At 37.0% G+C, this 21,039-nt stretch overlaps 3 protein-coding genes across 3 annotated transcripts in view; 1 reads left to right on the top strand and 2 right to left on the bottom strand.

Moving 5' to 3' along the window:
* The window catches only part of ORC3 (origin recognition complex subunit 3), a 68,258-nt gene that overhangs the window by 42,576 nt on the left and 4,643 nt on the right, over positions 1–21,039 (bottom strand). The window lies entirely within an intron of this gene.
* The window catches only part of LOC137735152 (uncharacterized), a 47,052-nt gene that overhangs the window by 25,650 nt on the left and 363 nt on the right, over positions 1–21,039 (bottom strand). The gene's annotated exons all lie outside the window — the stretch shown is intronic.
* On the top strand, positions 1,959–11,884 carry LOC137724784 (putative disease resistance protein RGA3). The gene is made up of 4 exons (XM_088696351.1): positions 1,959–2,066; positions 2,173–3,281; positions 7,747–11,560; positions 11,664–11,884. The coding sequence occupies exons 2-4, from the start codon at positions 2,190–2,192 to the stop codon at positions 11,669–11,671; spliced, it is 4,914 nt and encodes a 1,637-aa protein (XP_088552477.1). The 5' UTR covers positions 1,959–2,066; positions 2,173–2,189; the 3' UTR covers positions 11,672–11,884.

Raw genomic sequence — 21,039 nt, 5'->3', positions numbered from 1 at the left:
ATAGTGAAGTTTTGACCAACTTTTCCGAGCGTAGCACCAGTTCTCTTCTTCTGAACCAAAGCAAGACCCAGAACATTTAAAGCAATCATAAATTAATTTTTATTCAAAATGGTCACTGAGATTTAAAATCGATAGAAGTGGTTCCTGAGTTTGTCTATCGTCAATCATTTTTGTAATTATGTGAAAAATCTCCGTTAAATAAGGATAAAATGATTAAAATGCTCTCAATATTTGTCAAATCATTATGTCCCATGGTTTATTGTCATTTTCCTCTTTATTTAATAGAGATTGTGCACGAAAAGACCAGAATGATTGATAGTGGACAAACTTAGGGACAATTTCTATTGATTTCAAATCTCAAGGATCAAAGTGAGGAATTATGTAATCTCAAAGACCATTTTAGCTAAAAAAAAAACCTATATTAGTTGACATTAAAATCATTACTTTGATAGCGTTAAACTTGAAGTTTGAAGGACAAATTTGCAGAAAGTTGAAGAATGTTGAAATGGGAAGGAGAGTTCGTATAGAAAATAGAAATATAAAATGTTGTTGATGTGGGGAGGAGTTTTTGGAAAGGGTAATGCTAGGTAAACTAGATTGGTAAACTAAATAATGTGTCACCAATAAGAAATAAGCACATTAATCAACACTTAAATAATAATCTATTCATCAATTTTTTTGAGAGAAATCCAATCACCATTTAGTTTACAAACCTTAGTCCACAAATTTAATTTAGTCTCCCTAACATTATCCTTTTGTTACGGAGTAATGCTAAAGAGATTAAATTTGTAGACTGAATTAGCAAATAAAATGATGTGTCACCAATAAAAAATAAACACGTTGATCAACACTCAAGTAATAATCAAATCACCAACTTCCATATCATTTAGTTTACAAAATTTAATCTATAAATTTAGTCTCTCTAACATTATCCCTTCGAAAAAATAGCAATGCATCACAAAATGGACATTGGCTATTTGGCATTGCAGAAATTATCTATGTGCAATAAGTGTCAAGGTCATTTAAGTCTTTTTGACCTCCATCTTGGTTGGATTTATAAAGGGATTTTTTAACTTTAATTCTTGAAGAATATTGAAATATAATAAAAACCTTATGTTAGATTACATATTGATTATAGTCGCTTGATATGTCGTTAATTCAATTTAATTAATGTGTATTTTATTTAATATCTCTCATTAAATATTAAAATTTATTAATGTACATATTTTAATTTGTTTTTTTGACCAAAAAAAAGTTTTTTAATTTATTAATTTTATTTAGCGTTTTTCAAACTTGAAAGACTCAATTAATGTATTAAATGTTAGTATCGAAATATAATATATTAAATTAATGTACCTAAATGTTAGTATCAAAATGTATAATATTAAAATAATGTACTTAAATATGTATACCGAAATGTATGCACTAAAATGTTAGTACCAAAAATGTATATATCAAAATGTAATGTACCTACATGTTTGTATTGAAATGTATGTACCGAAATGTGTGTACCTAAATGTATGCACCGATATATATTATAATGAATTTAATGTACCTTAATGAAGAAGACAAAGTATATTGAAATATATTGTATAACAAAAATTAATTTATCTAAATGTTTACAACAAAATATATTACAATGAATGAAATGAAAATAAAAATTATAATGAAATCTAATTAATACATTAAAATTAGGAAGAAAAAAGAGAAATAATTAAAACATAAAAAAAATATTAATAAATGAGGTGATTAATGTATCAAGGGACTAAAATTAGATTTTGATCTTACTCATTATTTTAGTATAAAAGTCATCTTTGCCAAGAATTAGAATGAAGTTTCCAATTTATAAAATTACAAAGGGGTTGGAAGGGAAACGAATTTTCCCAACATTTTCATTATCTTCCTTGTCCTCTCTGCTACTCCCACACTTAAACTCTCTCTCTCTCTCTCTCTCGCGCCAAGAACTCAATCTATTTCTCCACAACCACGAGTCCAAGGCCTCTCGACTAGGCCTCTCCCCGTCCTTCCTCATTTTTTAAGTGTACTAATTCAGATCATAAACCCAGGTTAGTTCCAAATCACAAATTGTTGTTGATGGCTCTTAGATTCTTAGTCTCGATTTTTTCATCTACTTTCCTTAACTAGCTGAGTATTAATCTGCTTTGTCTTTAGTGTACTAAAGGAAGGATATGGCAAAGATATTTAGTTTTACTGCTGAGGGAATGCTTGCAAAGGCAGCTTCACTTGCTGCTGAACCGCTCGTCCGTTCTTGGGGACTTGAAGAAAAACTGACAGGGCTGCATGAAACATTATCCCTGATTCAAGATATCACACGTGATGCTGCTGATGATGCTGATGCGGTGTGGGTGGAGAAACTTAAAGACGTGGCTAATGATGCTGATGATGTCTTGGAGGACATCAACTACGAAGTTCTCCGCCATAAGCTACAAATAAAAAACCTTTTGAAGAGAAAGGTACTCAACTTCATTTCACTCTCTAATCCCGTTGCATTTCGTCTTAAAATAGCACATCAAATCAAGAAAATCAACGCATCCTTGGTGGATCTCAAGAATCGTGCGCCTATTATGGAACTAGTTTCTGCAACTTCTCAAGCAATGAGATCGATCAGAGAAACCAATTCATCAATTGGGGATGAAATCATCGTTGGCAGGGATGAGGCCGTGTCAAATATACTTGCAACCTTGACCGGTTCCGAAGTCAGTCAAGAAAATCTTTCGGTTATGGCCATTGTGGGAATGCCCGGTTTGGGAAAAACTACTTTGGCCAAGTCAGTTTTTAATACAGATGAGAAAAGTACACACTTTGAAGAGAAAATATGGATATATGTATCCTATACATTTGACGTTGATTCAATTCTGAATCGAATCTTGGAATATGTTAAATGTGGAACGGTTGAAACACAAAGTCAGGAGGCAGTGCTTAAAAGCCTCCGAGAACGGTTGACAGAGAAAAGATGTCTTCTTGTACTCGATGACGTTTGGAATGAAGACTCTGTAAAATGGAGCAAATTGATGAGTTGTTTGTCAAAACTCCATTTTGCACGGGGGAGCACCATACTTGTCACCACATGTAGTTCCAAAGTTGCAACAATTACAGGAACACTTCCTCGCTATGATTTGAGATTTCTATCGGAAGACGAATGCTGGTCCATATTGAAGGGAAGAGCATTTGTAGATAATACTGCTCCTACAGATCCTGATCTAGAAAAAGTTGGAAGAGAGATTGCCAAAAAATGTGCAGGTTTACCATCTGTGGCAAAGGTAAGTAGTATTTATTTTTTATTATTTTTATTTAAAGTTTACTCTATTTTGTTTGAAATCTTATCTGTTATCATTTTAACTTCAACCCACAAACTAAACAAAGTCATTTCCGCACTTCCCTTTGATCTTATGTACTCCTCTACTTTATTCTGTCATTTGATTCTCTAACGGAACCAGAAAAAGAGGAAAAGTACAAAAAAAAAAAAAAAAAAAAAAGAAATTAAATAACAATATTCTTCATTCATGCCTTACAAATAAGGCAATTCAAAAATATATAGTACTCTCCTTAGTGGGCCTAAGTGACCTATTAACCCTGTTACATATATTGGCCACTAAATATTGTTATAGGGTCCTAACAATCCTACCCCCTAAATAAAGGCATGTCCTCATGATGTAATTGTAGTTTATGCTAAGTTGTTTTTTTTTTCTTCTTTTTTTGGAACAAACAATATTATCAACATTAAAGGGAGTAGGTGGGCCTAACCTTACAATGATCTAGCAATAATGTGGTTTAAACTCGTTTTTGGCGAGAATCGAACCTAAAACCTCTCACTTACAAGTGAAGATAAATACCACTAGATTGTAGTACTAAGTGGCAAAATAGTTTATGCTAAGTTAGACCCAATAAGCTCTGCCTTTGTCCAAGTATTAGCGTGGTAGCTACAACCAAAACAAGTGCAAACTTGTCATCAAAATACTAAATATCAAACATCAACATCATAGCCTAAAACTAAAATAAACAATCTCAAAAATAAGAACACAAGAGATTTAACATGATTCGGCGCAAAGCCTACGTCCATAGTCAAAGCACGGCGAGGAATTTCACTAAACAAACGGAGATTACAAAAGAGTGTTTAACTCTCACAACCCAAATCCCAGAAATTACAAACCCTAAAGTAAACGAGTAGAGAACCCAAAAACGACGGAGAAGATTCTCCCAAATTGTTCTCTAACTCACAAATTGATTATCACCAAATTGCCAAACCAATGAGCCATGAATTTGCCACACACTCATGACTCCAAATGTGACCTCCACCCAAATTCTAGTGAGAGAAAACTCTCTAAACTAATGGTGTTAGCACACAAAATAAACCAACCCTAAGGTCCTATTTATAGTGCATAGGATTTATATTACAATGAGAATTCTAATCCAAATTGGAAGTAAATCCAAATCCTAATCAAATAGGTAATCAATAAAATCTCTCCACCAAGCAAGGAATCTAACCAAGAAATCAACTCCAAACTCAAATAGGAAACCAAAACGAAATGGGTAACACAAACCTATTTTTTGCATCATCCTAATTTTGAGTCATAAATCCCAACAATCTCCACCTAGACTCAAAAAATCCAAAACGCTTCAAACTTAAAATTTCCTCCAATGCCTTCTCCAACAAATTTCATTACGGAAACTAACAAATATGAAACAAAATAAAAAAAAAGCTTGAACATATGAACCAAAAGTGCGAATTGCAGTCCACCAAAAGAGCTTGAGTACCAAGCTCCACCTCCTCATCTCATAACCTTTAGAGGAATTCAGAACAACAATCTTTTGCAATGTTTGCCTCAACACTAGCAAAAGACTTATCAAATAGCTTCTTTTTGCCCTTGAGTTTAGGGCAATCTACTTTCTAATGACCCACCTTATAACAATAGCTACGAGTGTTCTTTCCAAATTTGCCCCTTTTCTTATTCTTTACTTGAACTACCAAAGCTCAACCTTGCATGTCATACACTTTATTCTTTAGCTCTTTAGAATTCAAAGAGGCTTTAACATCTTCCAAACTAAGACTTTCTCTACCAAATAGCATGGTATCGACAAAGTGTTCATACGAAGGAGATAAAGAACATAACAAAGTTATCGTATAGTCATCATCACTAATTTGGTCGTCCACACTTTTCAAATCCATCATAAGTTTATTGAAATCATCAACATGCTTATGAATTGATGTACTTTCATCCATTTGAAGAGTATGCAAACTTTTCTTAAAATACAACCGTTTAGCAAGGGGTTTGGTCATATACAAAACTCTCTAATTTGAGCCATAACTCCGATACAGATTTGGCGTTACCAACTTCACGCAAGACTTCATTAGATAAAGTCAGTAGGATTGCTCCAAGTGCCCGCTCCATATCATCCTTTTCCTCTTCAGTCCACAAATACGGCAAAGCCTTCACAACCTTTAGTGTTTTCAAAACCCTTTGTTGAACTAACAAAACACGCATCTTCAATTGCCAAATACCAAAGTCATTGTCGTCTAACTTTTCGATATCAACTTTCACCGACAATACAGAAGGCTTCAAAGTGACTGGTTAGCAAAACCAAAGTCGAAACCTGGGCTCTGATACCACTTGTTGTACTTTCATGCGCAAACAGAATCAGATCCTAACAAAATACCAAATATCAACATCATAGGCGAAAACTAAATAAACAATCTCAAAATAAGAACACAAGCGATTTAATGTGGTTAGGTGCAAAGCTTACGTCCACAGGCGAAGCACGGCGAGGAATTTCACTAAATAAACGGAGATTACAAAAGAGTGTTTAATTGTCATAACCCAAATCCCACAAATTGCAAACCCTAAACCACACGAGTAAAGAACCCAAACATACAGAGAAGATTTTCCCAAATTGTTTTCTAACTCACAAACTGATTCTCACCAAATTGCCAAAGAATAAGCCATGAATTTGACACACAATTGTGACTCCAAACTGTGACCTCCACCCAAAACCCAATGAGAGAAAACTCTATAAAATAATGGTGTTGGCACACAAAATAAACCAAAACCTAAGGTTCTATTTATAGTGTATTTATAGTGCATAGGACTTAGGTTACAATGAGAATTCTAATCCTAATTGGAAGTAAATCCAAATCCTAATCAAATGTTAATTAACAAAATCTCTCCATCAAGCAAGGAATCCAACCAAGAAATCAAATCCAAACTCAAAAAAGACACCAAAATGAAATAGGCAACACAAACCTAATTTTTGCATCATCCTAATTTTAAACCGTAAATCCTAGCATCCTAACAATCCTACCCCCAAAATAAAGGCATGTCTTCATGCCGTAATTGTAGTTTATGCTAAATTAGACCCAATAAGCTCTGCCTTTGTCCAAGTATTAGCGTGGTAGCTACAACCAAAACAAGTGCAAACTTGTCATCAATTGCTGAATATTTCCCCAAATATAACCTTGGTGAAAATGAAAATTTTCCAAATTCTCAAAAAAGTTGTTCAATTCATCTACTGAACAATTTTGTCTTGATCCAATAATAATCTTGCTTCCTCGGATTAGCGAGGCATCAGACGAATTGGCATTATCATCACAATCCTGTATCAACTGTCAAACGCAACAGTTCCTTGACCATGAAACAATTATCTTCAAATAAAATGGCCCATCTTGATATCATGAACGCTTCCACAAATTTTTATCTCATCTAACACTGTAAAGGTTTGTTCAAGTCTTTCGGTCTCCCACAGTGCATAGAGGACTTTGTTTCATATAATGTTGGCTGGATATGTTACATATAATGTTGGCTAGCTCATATCCGGACCACGGGTGTTAAACAAGATATGACTATCTTACATGAGAGATACGCCTTCATTGTTTTTCCAATAGCAATGTAGACTTCCCAAAATACCGACGAGACATTGAAACTCTCATGAAAGCAATGTCTTTGTGCCGCAAGCATTCCATATACTCATGTTCTCGTCTTTAACTTGGACGTTGGCCAGCTAATGAGGTACAATAAATGTGTTACAATGACAAATTGTCTTTCCTAAACACTCGTGACAGTCCGACTAGACTTGACCACTTTTCTAGATACACTCCCTTAGACAGTAATGATTGTTGACCACTGGACACCCATTCATCTTGATACATAGTATTCTCCTTAGTGGACTTAAGTGACCCATAAACCTTCTTACATATGTTAATCCATTAACTTTATCAACGTCCTAACATTCTCTTTATCAACTAAAATGGCTAGTAAAAATAAAAGGAATGTAGAAGTGCATAAAGGTCATTAAAAAAGGCCACTGCTCTTTCTCCTCATCCATGTACTTCTACTGTTGCATTATAGATCTTCTAGGTTGATAGTCACAAATTCATTATAGCCACCAAAACTTGATCATTGTGAACCAATTTAAATAAAATATATTTTTCACGTCAATTAAAATGTTTGTGTTGGATTTACTATTCTCTCATCTCAGCCACACAGGTGAAATCTAAACTATATAGGAAGTCAACTGAAATGTTAACAACACCATGATAACATTGATAAGTATAAAAAAGTTTAAATGAAACATTTGTATGGACACGCCAAGTTATAGTCTGCATCACTACAACACAATGTGCACATATTAGTCAGCTTCTGTCAAACTACAAATTGATGTTTTTATTGTTATAATCGGTTATGCAAACTATGAATTATTTAACAACAAATCTAACTATATATGAATCAATAGGTTTTCGGAGGAATGTTGTCTTCTAAGAATGGGGCAAATGAATGGTCAGCAATTCTAGACAGTAAAATATGGGACTCTCCAGAAGCAGAAGAGATGATCATCTCAGGATTGAAGTTGAGTCTGGATAATTTGAAATTCCCAATTTTGAAACAATGCTTCACTTATTGCTCAATGTTCAAGAAAGGCCTTGAAATTGAAAGGGATGACCTAATCCAACTATGGATGGCTCAAGGATTGCTTCACTCTTCTTCCGAGAATAGTGATCTAGAGATGGAGGATATAGGCATGGAGTATTTTCATATTTTGTTGCAAAACTCCTTACTTCAAGATCTTACGAAGGATGACTTTGGTGTTGTTGCCAAATGCAAGATGCACGTTCTTGTGCATGATTTTGCAGAACTTGTATCAAAATCTGAGAGCGCGACTTCAAATTCTAATGAGATGGTCGGTACACTGAAGATTCGACATGCTTCACACATTCCTACTTCGGATTTGGAATTGATTCCAAAAAAACGTTTAATGGGATTGCGTTCATTGTTTTCTAATAGTGAAGTTCGTGGTAACATGTTGCCAAGGTTTAGGGGTTTACATGTATTGAATCTTTACAATGCTGATATTAAGGAGCTGCCGAAATCAATTGAGAAGCTGAAGCAATTGAGGTATTTAAACGTTTCTAGAACAGAGATCAAAGCAATCCCCAAATCTGTCGGCAAGCTCCATAACTTACAGACATTAAGAATGGAGTATTGTAGACTGCTGAAGATGTTTCCTAAGGAAATCGGAGATTTGATCAACTTGAGACACATCTATTTTGGTCCTGTCCAAAAAAAGAAACGTGCTAATTTTGGTTGGTACAGGGAAACTCATGTTGGGGTCGGGCAATTGACTAATCTTCGAAAGATGCCTTATTTTATTGTGAGTCCTAATGGAATCGGTTGTGGAATTGAGGAATTGGCTGGCTTAAACCACTTGAAAGATGAACTGGCTATTTATGATTTGGAACATGTGAGGGATGGAGAAGAAGCGAAGAAATCAAATTTAGTTGAAAAGAGAAACATACGAAAGTTATCACTTGTATGGGGTGAGGAAATGAGGCCACGCAACAGCAGTGAAGAAGGTGTCCTCCAAGGCCTCCAGCCACACCCAAATTTGGAAATTTTAGAGATTTACAATTTCATGGGTGCTAAATTTCCATATTGGAAGCCACACAACAACTTGAAAAAAATTCAATTAATTCAGTGCGACATATGTGAAGAAGCCCCCATGCTTGGCCATCTACCTAGTCTTATGCATCTTGAGTTTAATACAATGTGTAATCTAAAACGTTTGGGAGATGAGTTTTATGGCTATGATGACGTTGATGATGCAATGAAGACCAAGGCTTTGTATCCTGCATTGAAGACGTTCAGAATTAGTGCGGCCCCAAATTTGATCGAATGGATTGAACCACCGGTGGTGAAAGAAAATCAAATATCGGTGTTTCCTCGCCTTGAGGAGTTGGATCTCGTGGAGTGTCCACAAATGAGAAATTTTCCTGATCATTTTGCATGCCTTCGTAAGTTGGATATGAGCATTTGTCACGAGCTGTCAAACCTAACAAGTCTGGTAGAAAAGTGTACCTCTCTTAAGAATCTGGAAATAAGCAACTGCGACAAACTTAGATCCCTTTCATTATTTGGATTGACATCCATCCAGAAATTGTTATTTAGCTCACGTGGTGGTAAATTAACATCAACGAGCCTGCATAGTGGACCAGAATTGTACGGCCGAGTTTCTCTTAAGGAGTTGTCCATAAAATGTCCACATCTTGAAAATTTGGAAATAAGTTGCTGCAGTAGTCTGATGTCCATTTCAATTCACGGTGCAACGTCCCTTCGAGGATTGACGATTAGTTCATGTGGTGGATTAAGATTAATGGACCTGCAAAGTCTACCAGAATGCTATACCCCTCTACAGGTGTTGTCTTTAAGGTCGTGCAAAAGTCTGGAGTCAATTTCAGGCTTACACGAATGCACATCCTTTCGTGAATTGATCATTGAAGATTGTGATGGACTAAAAACTTGTGTATCGAGTGGGCTTGAATCTTGTACTTCTATCCGTGCGCTGCGTGTCCACGATTATCAACAATTGGGGCAGTATTCAAGTTATGGGGTAGACATGTCTCTTATTGAGGAGCTGACCATTTATAACTGCCCTAAGCAAATAAGCATTTCAAATCACGGTCTGACGACCCTTCGGAAACTGGTACTTATTGCAAGTTATGTACTGGAATTGTCTATCGTCAGTAGTACTACAGTGGAGGAGTTGTATATACAGGGTTGTACATCCCTTGGTTCACTGTGTATCGACAATTGTGAAAGGCTGAGGCATGTTTCGGTTGACGGGCTAGAAACACTCATTATTCTTGAGGAGTTGACTATAAGGAATTGTCCTAGTCTAACATCCATTTCAATCGCAGCATGTCTCAGGGAATTGGTGATTGAGGGTTGTGAGAAGCTTTCGAGCTTGCCGAGCGGGTTGAAACATTGCAACGCACTTGAGAGATTGAAAATAAGTGGTAGCCGAAACTTGGTATCCATTCCAATTTCAGATGTATTCCCGCCATCCCTTGGGCAATTTGTAATTGAAGATTGTGCTCAACTATCAAGCCTGCCAGGCCATCACGAGTCTCTTGAGGAGTTGAATATAGTGAATTGCCCTATGCTAAGATGGAGTTCAGTTGCCGATGAGGGGAGGAGTCTGACCGCCCTCCGGAGATTGGTGATTGAGGGTTGTGAGAAGCTTTCAAGCTTGCCGAGTGGGTTGAAACATTGCAACGCACTAGAGAGATTGAAAATAAGTGGTAGCCGAAACTTGGTATCCATTCCAATTTCAGATGTATTCCCGCCATCCCTTGGGCAATTTGTAATTGAAGATTGTGCTCAACTATCAAGCCTGCCAGGCCGTCATGAATCTCTTGAGGAGTTGAGTATAGTGAATTGCCCGATGCTAAGATGGAGTTCCGTTGCCGATGAGGGGAGGAGTCTGACCGCCCTCCGGAGATTGGTTATTGCAAGTTGCAGCGGACCAGAATTGAACATTGACTCTATCAGCACTCTTGAGGAGATTTCTTTACACGATTGCACATCCCTTGGCAAACTGAGAATACAGGATTGTCAGAATTTAAAGGCTCTTCCCAGTTTAGACAACCTCACATCCCTCGGTTATTTGGGTGTTATGGGATGTGATGGATTGACAGGTCTGCCGAGTGGGCTCTCATCCTGCACATCTCTTGTCCACTTGGAAATTCGAAGGTGCAAAAATTTTGTATCTCTGGCAGATGTCGACGTAACTAGCTTGCAATCTCTTTCCCGTTTAGCAATATGGCATTGTGCGAAATTACAATACTTGCCGACGGGTCTACGTACTCTGACTAGTTTGAATGGCTTGTATATTGGTGGATTCTGGAAGGAGCTCGATTCTTTCCCAGTTTCGCAAATTCCATCATCACACAAATTAGAATTTTGCGGGTGGCCTAAGCTCAAGTCTCTGCCTCAAGTAATTAATCACTCCACCAGTCCAGTAACAGAGTTAGGAATAGATGATTGCGATGGGCTGGAGACTCTTCCAGAGTGGTTGGGTGACATTACATCTCTCGACCGACTATATATTTACAATTGCAAGAATCTCAAGTCTCTGCCTTCCGCCCAAGCTATGCAACGCCTCACCAAACTAGAATATCTACGGATTGCTATGTGTCCCTTTCTGAAGAAAGCATGCGCCAGGGGTACCGGCAGAGAGTGGCCCAAGATTTCTCATATTCCAAATATCACAAGTAATTCCTTCTCTCTCAAAACAAATAATTCATTCGTTCAATTCTCCTTCTCTCACGTTTCTTATTCAGTATTGCGTATTGACCAAACCTCTTTTTTTGTCAGTTATTTGATTAAGATGAGGATGAAGATTCAATATTGGCCTGAGATTCCTCACATTCTAAACGTCAGTAGGTAATTTCTTCTCAAACCAACCTTTATTCAAAAGATATGTGTTAGAAAGTCACAACTGCGTATTCTTCAGTTGTGTTAGAACTAAATATTGACTTTAATATTTAGTTCCAAACCTTTTACCATCATTTCAACAAGTCGCAGGTTGTTTTCTACATTTCTTGCCAACTTCTTTGTGTTACATTTGATCAGCCAGCGTCCAGATTCAAGACCAATCCAACTTCTCACTTCCAACACTTCGGAACATGAGGAGGTCTGCATTTTTCAGCGCTGAGTCGGAAGGGAGGGCATTGTTCGAATTCCCTCGTGTAAATGACACGTCCCTACATTGATATTTGTTATCCTGCGGTTTACTGTATGATGTTCATTCCTCTATTTGTAATATGGAAAGTTCATCCAAGAATGTACGTTCTAGAGTCAAGTTATCCTCCAAATATTTCGTGAGATTAGAGAGTGTAATCCCATTTTTCAGAGTTTGTCACGTGTGCAAACACCGCACGAGTCTCTATTAGCTCTACTAAGACCATCTTCAACAGTCCGATGATGTACCCAAAAATCATACCCGAATTTAAATTCGGTTCAAAAATAGGTTTATAGTTCTCCGATAGGCTAGAAAACACCCAATACTCTAGTCATGTTAACACAATATGCACACAACGGAAGCCGCCATGGCTTTTGGTGGCAGTAAGTGGCGCCAACAAAGAAACCAAGACTGAGACCCATAAATTTTTATGGAAAAAGACAATATCATAAAACAAATTAGAACCATACGATTCAAGTCATTCAACACAGGTAAACAAGTTCCTCATTTAAACTTATCAGAATAAAAGATCTGATTCCTCAAAACGAGATGCTCGACAAGAAGTTCACTAAGATGTAATCCCGAATAAAAGCCAAAAGAAACTCACCGAGATGTAATCCTCAACAAAAGAATGAATGACTGGCAGGGTAAAAAAGACGACGACACCACTTCATGGCCCTAAACTTTTAATATGTCACCGAATAAAGGAGTTGAAGCTGGGAACCAAGCTTCTCCTCTGCAGATTTTTCAGTCTTCAACCAAGCTTCTGTGAACACGAAATAAAAAGATGTTCAGTACTTGGCATATAACTTTACCAACAAATGTAACATTGCATTCATATAAATCCAAGAACATCATGCCATGGATGCAAAAACACGTATAATGCAAACCTATTGCGAATATGAGTAATATATTTTAGTTAGTGCTAGCTCTGAACCTATCTTATTGCTTCGTTTTCGAGCAAACCCTTGCAGCAAGAAGCTGAGATTTTCTTTGATACACAATGTGGGTGAGTATGGGCTTGCACAGAGGGAAGGATACAGAGAGAGAGAGCGCTTGCACAGTTTGATTTTTGAATTACTCACTTTCCTTTATGTTATATCGTTGCATTTTAAATTGAAGTTGCTTACTAGAGTAATTATATTTGTTTGATTGTAGGGATCTTATTGAAAAGCAAGGAAGACGAATTGAATTATTTTATTGTAGAGCTCAGGATAAACTATGCTTCTTTACCAGAAAAAATTTACGAAATAAGAGTTGGACAAGATGGTAAGTAGGTGTGTTTGATATTCAATGTGGCTGAGTTCAGTTAATTTCTGTAGATTATTAAATGTTCGAATATGTCTATCAGGCTGGGAACGAGTCAAACCCCTAAGTCAGAACAAACTATGAGTTAAACCCCTAAACCCTAAGTCAAACTCCCATTGCAAAGCAAACTCTGAGTCAAACCCCCATTTCAGAACAAACTGGGAACGAGGAGGCGCAATAGGGCATGGCTATTTCCGGGGCATCGGTCGTTTTGAGATTCTAGTAACATCTATATAAGCTAGCTTATTTTAGACCATTGTTTAGGAGTACATACTTGTTTAATGGCTTTGTACCTTTCCATTTTGTCAGCTATAGATGTTCTAAAAGACACACATACTCTTCCACGGAGAATCAAGTTCATTAGTTTACATTATATATCATTTTTGTGATGTAAGAAACCACAACCATCTAAAAGTTTTAGTGAAGTTGTATTTTAAAGTCAGGTTGGTAGGACAAGTTGCTATATGTATTTTTAAAAAGTTTTCAACTTCGAATTTTGTGATGTGTGAATGCAGAGCAACGAGAATGTGACCCCGATTAGCTCCAAGCTTGCGGGAAACTTTTCTTTCTGTTCAGGGTTATGAGAATTCTTACAAAAAGAACTAGAACAACTCAGATTTTAATTTTCGGTTTAAAGCTGTTTTTAATTTGGTCCGCCATGTTATGTTTGTTAATAGGAACCCAGAAGAGTCTTGAATTCAGTTTCCAAACTCTGACTGATAATGGTACTTGGTGCTATTAAGCTATCGTTCTTAGCCCTCAGCCCTCAGAATTCAATTAGCCCCATGACTTTTACATTGCTGCTTTCGTTTTATGTACTAATTATTGTTCTATGAATTGTATTCTTCTTAAATAATGATTCATCCTCCTTTTTCCATCTCCTTGGTTTTTTCGTTTAGATTTTTCTGTTTGCGTATTATAATTTTTTAGGGTTTTGTGTAATGAACGACTTGGACTTTACCATAAATTAATTTAATTTCTATTGCAGCAAATCTCATCATTTTCTGTGTAAGTTTCCCCTCATGGTTCAATTCTGGCATTCCCCTCAAAACATCGTTTGTGTCATTTCCTCTCTTTTTGTGTTCAGCTTACATACCATACCTTACGTATATATTTGAGACTACGACGATAAAAGATGTTAGTTGAATGTATATAAAAGCTAAGCTGCTTATTTTGTTGACCTCATTCACTCATGTGTCCCCTCATAGTTTTTATTGTACAAGCTTCCCTTTTCTTTTTAGAAACACTTTTTGTACTGTTCACTTTTAACGAAAATGACATTTTTACCTTAAAAATTCACTTTTGATACAATTCACTTACATCTTTATTTTGTTCTTTTCGTTAAAACCTAAAGTTTTTAAAGACTTTTCGTTAGTTTTCCTTTTCTTTTATGTGACAACAAGTGGAAGCTTCTAATTCTCTCCAACTCCACCCAACTTTTTTAATTAATTTAATTCTCAAATTATATATATTTTTCCAACAATTTTCTAGAAATAGAATTTCCCCCGATTAATCTCTGTTTCTCTATACATTCGGCACAGTAACAGTTATTTGGTAATTAATTTTCTTTTTGTTTTTAGTTTTGGGAAAGAAAATTGATTTTTGTTTGGATCTGTTTTGGGTGTTTGTAGTTCAACCTCATTCTTATTTTGTTGTATTTTTAGAAATAATGTTTATTTTGTTCACTTTAAGAAATAGTGTGGATTATTTTGGTTCAGTTTTTGAAATAGTGTTGTTATTTTGACTTAGTTTCAAAATTAGTATGGGTTATTTTACAGTAGTTCTAGAAATAGTGTGAATTACATTTGTTTAGTTTTATAAATAATATGAGTTATTTTGCTCCAGTTCCAAAAATAGTGTGGTTATTTTGGTTCAGTTTCAGAAATAGCGTGAGTTATTTTGTTGTAACTTCAGAAATAATGTTTATTTGGTTCACTTCCCGAAATAGTGTAGATTATTTTGGTTTAGTTTAAAAAATAGAGCAGCTATTTTTGTTCAATTTCGGAAATTGTGTGTAATTTTGATATAGTTCCATAATTTACAATACTAAATAGTATGGTAGAAAGAAATATCTGAATCTTTCTACCATACTATCTTATCTCATTGCTCAGCTGCTTCACGTATTACTCACGAAAGCCTTATTGCCCGAAGAGGGCATGCCGCAAGAGCATAGGAGGCGTGCCTGAAGGGCAACAGAAGTTGTGTGGTTCCAAATATACATTCAACTAACATCTTTTATCGTTGTAGTCTCAAATATATACGTAAGGTATGGTATGTAAGCTGAACACAAAAAGAGAGGAAATGACACACTATGTTTTGAGGGGAAAGCCAGAATTTGTGTGCGCTCATTATGAGTTAAGTCTCAACATGACTCGGGTCCGTTTGTCGAGTTTGCATATTGGATCTATATGTTGGGTCCACGGATCGAGTCCACAAGTCGGGTCTTTGAGTCCGGGTCATATGTAGGGTCTTTGAGTTGGGTCCGTGAGTCGGGGTTTGAGCTCTAAGGTGTCCAAGTTTGACGGTGTCCAATCTCGTAAGGCCATCTCCAACCGAAAGGGCCAGAGGGCCAAAGGCCGAAAATAGTCCGAAAACCATCTCCAATCGAGGACTAGGCCATAGGGCTGTGGAGTCAGCTAGCCGTTGTATTCAAATTTATTAATTTTTTTTTTTGGGCCAATTTTTTTTTTTTTTTTTTTAATTCTTAAAAATTCTTTTTTCCCCCTATAAATACCAAAACCATTCATTAAATTTAAGTTCTAATTTTTTTTGTTTTTTGGGTCAGTTATCGTTTTAGTTTTTAAATTTAAGTTGTTGGATTTGAATTTAAGAAGTTGTAATTTTTATTTAAATAAAAAATTATGTTCAGCCCTATGGTCCTTTGACCCTCGGTTGGAGATAGTTTTTCATGACAGGGCTAAAACGAGCCTTATGGCCCTTTGGCCATCGGTTGGAGACGGAAGCAAATATGACCCTATACTGTTCATTAAAATATTAATATCTTGGAGAATCTTGGAGGGCCAGAGGGCTAAAACGAGCCCTTTGGCCAGCCATCGATTGGAGATGGCCTAAGTGCCTGAATGAATCGGTGTCCAAGCTCGCGAGTGTCCAAATGACCAATTGGGTGTCCAGTTAGACAAGAGGTTACCGTTTAGACTAAATCCTTGTCACCATAAGAATGTGGTCACCATAAGCATGTGGCTCATCAATCTATAAGTTGGTAGGCTTCTTTAATTAGTAATAGAGCTAGTTGCTCAATAATTCCTGACAATAAATGGCAATATAAGTATGAATGCATAATGAATAAATCAAATTGACAGAGTTTGGCAAGGCAAAATATTGTACTATGTGCCTACTACAAGTAAATAATTTACTAAGTTGCGTGGTAAATCACATGTTGCATAAGTGACATAGTTAAAGACAATCACATGATACCAGGCAGCATGTTAAGATTGTACAAATAAATGCCTATTTAAACATGTGCGATGCGACTAGGATTAGTGAAATCCGAGTTCTGGATTTGGGAAGCACTCTTAGCATAATAATCTTAACCAGATGATTGTAGGGATAATACACATAACATTGTACAGTGGAGTGTGGACGTATACGATATGTGGTGTTAGCAGTGTTGGAGTATGTGGCCCAGTGGCCAAAAGACACTTTTGGTTAGTCAAAAAGAAAAAAGGGGGAGACAGCAAATTAATATTCCTTGTTTTGTGATGAAACATCATAATTCATAATGATGTTTGTTGAAAAAAATAAAAAAGTAAAAGTGTTTTATTTCTTGTGACAGATGGAATTGGGTGGATACGGTTTCTCTTTGAAAACTTGCAGTGTGCAAGTCTAATGCCATGTTTCCTAAGTCAAGAATGATTCTTTCCTAGTTTCTCTCATTGATTAGTTAGGAATTTGTTCTCTTTTAGGAGTTTTTTTATTTTTTTTTATTTTTTTATTTTTATCAAACTTTTTAGGATTTTATTAGAATAAATAGAGGACCCTGGGCTATCTTAAGGGGGGTTTAGAAAGAAGGGAATACAGATAAAATTTGTCCAAAGGGAAGGAGGACAGGCTAGTGTGTTTTACCATTCTTTTCCGGGTTTTATCTTCTTCCATGACTTCTTTTGTGATTTTTATTATGACTGTGTACTTAAACAACTTTTCTAAGGTTTATGATGAAGCCATGACATGATTATTTCCGAAGTATCTTGTTGATTATTATTCGATTACATGCCATGTTTAATTCTTAATCTTTGTGCTTAATCTATTCTAGTCTCGAATCTTATTGTGACTGACCATCATTGTGAACTTGTTTTTAGATAATTAGATAAGTCTAAGAGGATGACCAATCAATTAGGTTTATTGGAACTAAGATTAAGAAGAGTAGACAAACTAGTGAGGATGACCAAGCGATGTCTCAAATTTGGACGCAGCTGAAGAATCGATTCGTTCCCCATTTGTTGTATGGTCCATCGAGCTCCTCCAAAAAATTTCCTTTTTCAAACCAAGGATAGGCTCTGAAGAAGGAAGCACCCCATTGTTCCGCTGTCCTTGTCCGACATTCTCTAAACAAGCACAAACACTCCAGAGTAGTGCGGTGTGTCAAAGGTGCCAAAGCCAGTTGAATGGCTGGAACTGTTCAATATTAAAAAACGATCTTTGGACTCCTAAGCTCAGGGAAGTACCGCTGGAGCCAAATTTGTACCAGCCAAAGTGGCCCTTACTGGTTGGTCTGGAATGGCCTATCTCTGGTCATCTTGTCCAGCATCAAGTACAGATGAGACAACACGAATGACCCTATGGCAACGTCGTCATAGGCATTCAATGCCTTGGCCAGAGGAATCCCCTCCAATTTGATGCATTTGGAAGCAAGAACTTGTTGAGCCAATACAACAGGAAATGTATGTGCTCCTGATCGGGATTTGCCTGAAGGGGATTGGAGCTGGAACATCCCTTGAAATAATGCGGGAATCCTGAGAAGGAGGTGCCCGAGGCCTTGAGCTCGGCTGGATCACTATTCATTTTCACAAGACGAAGGATAGCTCCGACATTTCCTTTCTTCTTTTTATTGGTTTCCCAAGGAGCTGCCCAATCCTTGGTGATGTCAACACATTTGCCCGACGGCCGAAGCCCGAACAACTAAGTCATATCTAGGATCGTGGGTGTCATCGGGCCTATTCTGAGATTGATGGTGTTGGTGGTGTTGTCCCAAAACACCATTGCTGCACTGAGAAGCTTGGGATTCAAAGTGATGCCTTGCTTGGACAGCATAATCAGGTCGTAGATGCCGTTGGATCGCCATTTAGCTTCGTGAATGGGCTTCAAGTCATCAATCCATTGTGCCCACTCTTCACTGGAGGGAGTAGGGAAACCCTGGGTAGCGTGACTCCAACCTTGTGGACAAAAACCAGTTCTGGTCCTATATGGATTGTTGGGAGTGATCCATGTTGCTACCAGCGAGTCACACTCCACTGCATTGCAACTGGGCGAGTCCATGCAGGACCCAGAGACAATGCATCCCTGTGTTTGAAGAACGCATCAAGATGAAGATCAGGCTAATCTGGGTAGAGCAATCCAATCTGATGTCTGAGTTTGGTTATGCCGTCACCGGTTTCGTATCGGGGACGGTTTGAAGCCGCCATTGAAGAAACTTTGAAAGAATTAAGAAAATGGGAGACTGAGAATTCGTAAGGATTGAAGAAATCGGAAGAAAATGTAATGTGGTTCTCAGTCCAGTTTTTTCATTTTGACAGTTTAACAGTCATTAGTGGCGAAGATATTGGTTCTGACGAGGAATTTAGGAGGTTTAAATATAATTAAAGCCAATCTTAATGGCTTAATCATGTTTAAAAAAAGTGCAATGTTCGGACAGAAGATAAGCAGTTGGGTTTGTTTCTAAGGCCCAACCTTATTTATTTCCCATTTAGTGCATTATTTGACAAATTTAATAATCAAAACCCATCAGCCCATTCACAAGGCCAGTCACCAAACCTCTCGATATGGCGGTTTGCTCGGCGCGCATGAAAGCGGCCGGCTGGCCGTTGAGAAGGTCCTTGGTCACGACCGCACTAGATGATCAAGCATGTGGTGGTGCCTATCCACCACCACCACCACCTGCTTCGCGTGGATTCCTGATCCAAACACCATTCTTGTTCTCTCGAATTCTCTCTCACAGCTAGGGTTTTTGTCAACTGCGGGCCGTGCATCGGTTTTTGGGCTGATTATTGGGCTTAGAACATTTCTAATAATGTTTTGTATTAAGCTAGTAACTGGGCTTTTTATTGACTTGGATGGTAGAACCCAAAGGTTATCTCTGGTGCACTCTTGTTCGGAACTGAACTTTCTTTTGATATGCACTAAAGAAAATTTGTGAACCAAACCCTATTTCTCACAACAAATCTTTTTGGAGTGATTTAGATATGAAAGTGGGTGTTAGATGATAAGTTACCATGCATTTCCTTAACAATATGATGTGTTTTTAGTGTAGGTGTAAAGTTGAGATGCATCTTGGTCTAAGGAGAAATTTTAGTGTGCGACTAAAGGGTCATAAGTATGTGCGGCCACTCACAAAATAGTCGTTATATTTTCTTAGCATCCAAGGTACCTTGTGATCCCATTGATGTGATAGTTTCTACATACGAACAACTGCGTAGAAGAATTTTTCTAAACTAAGGGATCATGAATAGGAAAGTACAAAAGATATGTGTTAGAAAGTCTTTGAAACAAACAAAACAAGTTAGCGAGAATCATGGAATGCACTATCTCAAGTTATTATCACATCCACAAGAGTTTGATATGACTGTTATACAAGTTGTAGAGTTGACTCACTGATTAAAACTCTACCTACGCAACCAAATATTAAGTATGAATGTTTGAACAAGATATTTACTACTCTAGCTACAAGCTTGCACAACCTTTTGATGTTCCTCAAGTATGAATGTGTGAATGACTAGCCTTGTGATTGGGCTGATGGGCTTTGCTTATTAAATCTATCAAATAATGGGCTAGATGGGAAATAAATAAGGTTGGGCCTTAGAAACAGGCCCAACTGCTAATCTTCTGTCCGAACATTGCCCCTTTTTAAAACAGGATTAAGCCATTAAGATTGGTTTTAATTATATTTAAACCTCTCAAATTCCTCTTCAAAACCAATATCTATGCCATTAATGACCGTTAAACTGTAAACATATAAAAATGAAAAAACTGGACTGAGAACCACGTTACCTTTGCTTCTGATTTCTTCAATCCTTACGAATTCTCAGTCTCCCAGATTTCTTCAATCCTTGGGAATATGGCCTCTATTAATACTTTCAGTGTCCTGTCATTTTAGTTTTTCCTTTGATTCCTAAATTTACAAAACTTGGTAAAACACTTCAAATATCCATTTTCATATCCTCAACCACAATACAATCGGACCCTCCTTTCCCTCGAAATGCATCCCTCGTCACAGATACTTAAATCCATCATTCCGAAGGGATGAATTCCGTATGCTCAACCACAAAGGAACAAATGCCACTCTGTTGGAGTGAAACACGGTGCACTCTCATTGCCATACTCCTATACAACTTGATCAAAATTCATATGATCAATCCACATACCAAGCAAGCACAAAAAGTAACTGAAATTCAACATTCCATTCAAAATTCCATTGAGATAAAACTTTAATTTTCCAAAGTCTTGTAGAAATATTTCCTAATCCAAGCA

The sequence above is a fragment of the Pyrus communis genome, chromosome 7, assembly GCF_041283825.1.
Source record: "Pyrus communis isolate YQ-2024b chromosome 7, ASM4128382v1, whole genome shotgun sequence".
Taxonomy (NCBI): Eukaryota; Viridiplantae; Streptophyta; class Magnoliopsida; order Rosales; family Rosaceae; genus Pyrus; species Pyrus communis.
This window is presented reverse-complemented; position numbering and strand designations above follow the sequence as displayed.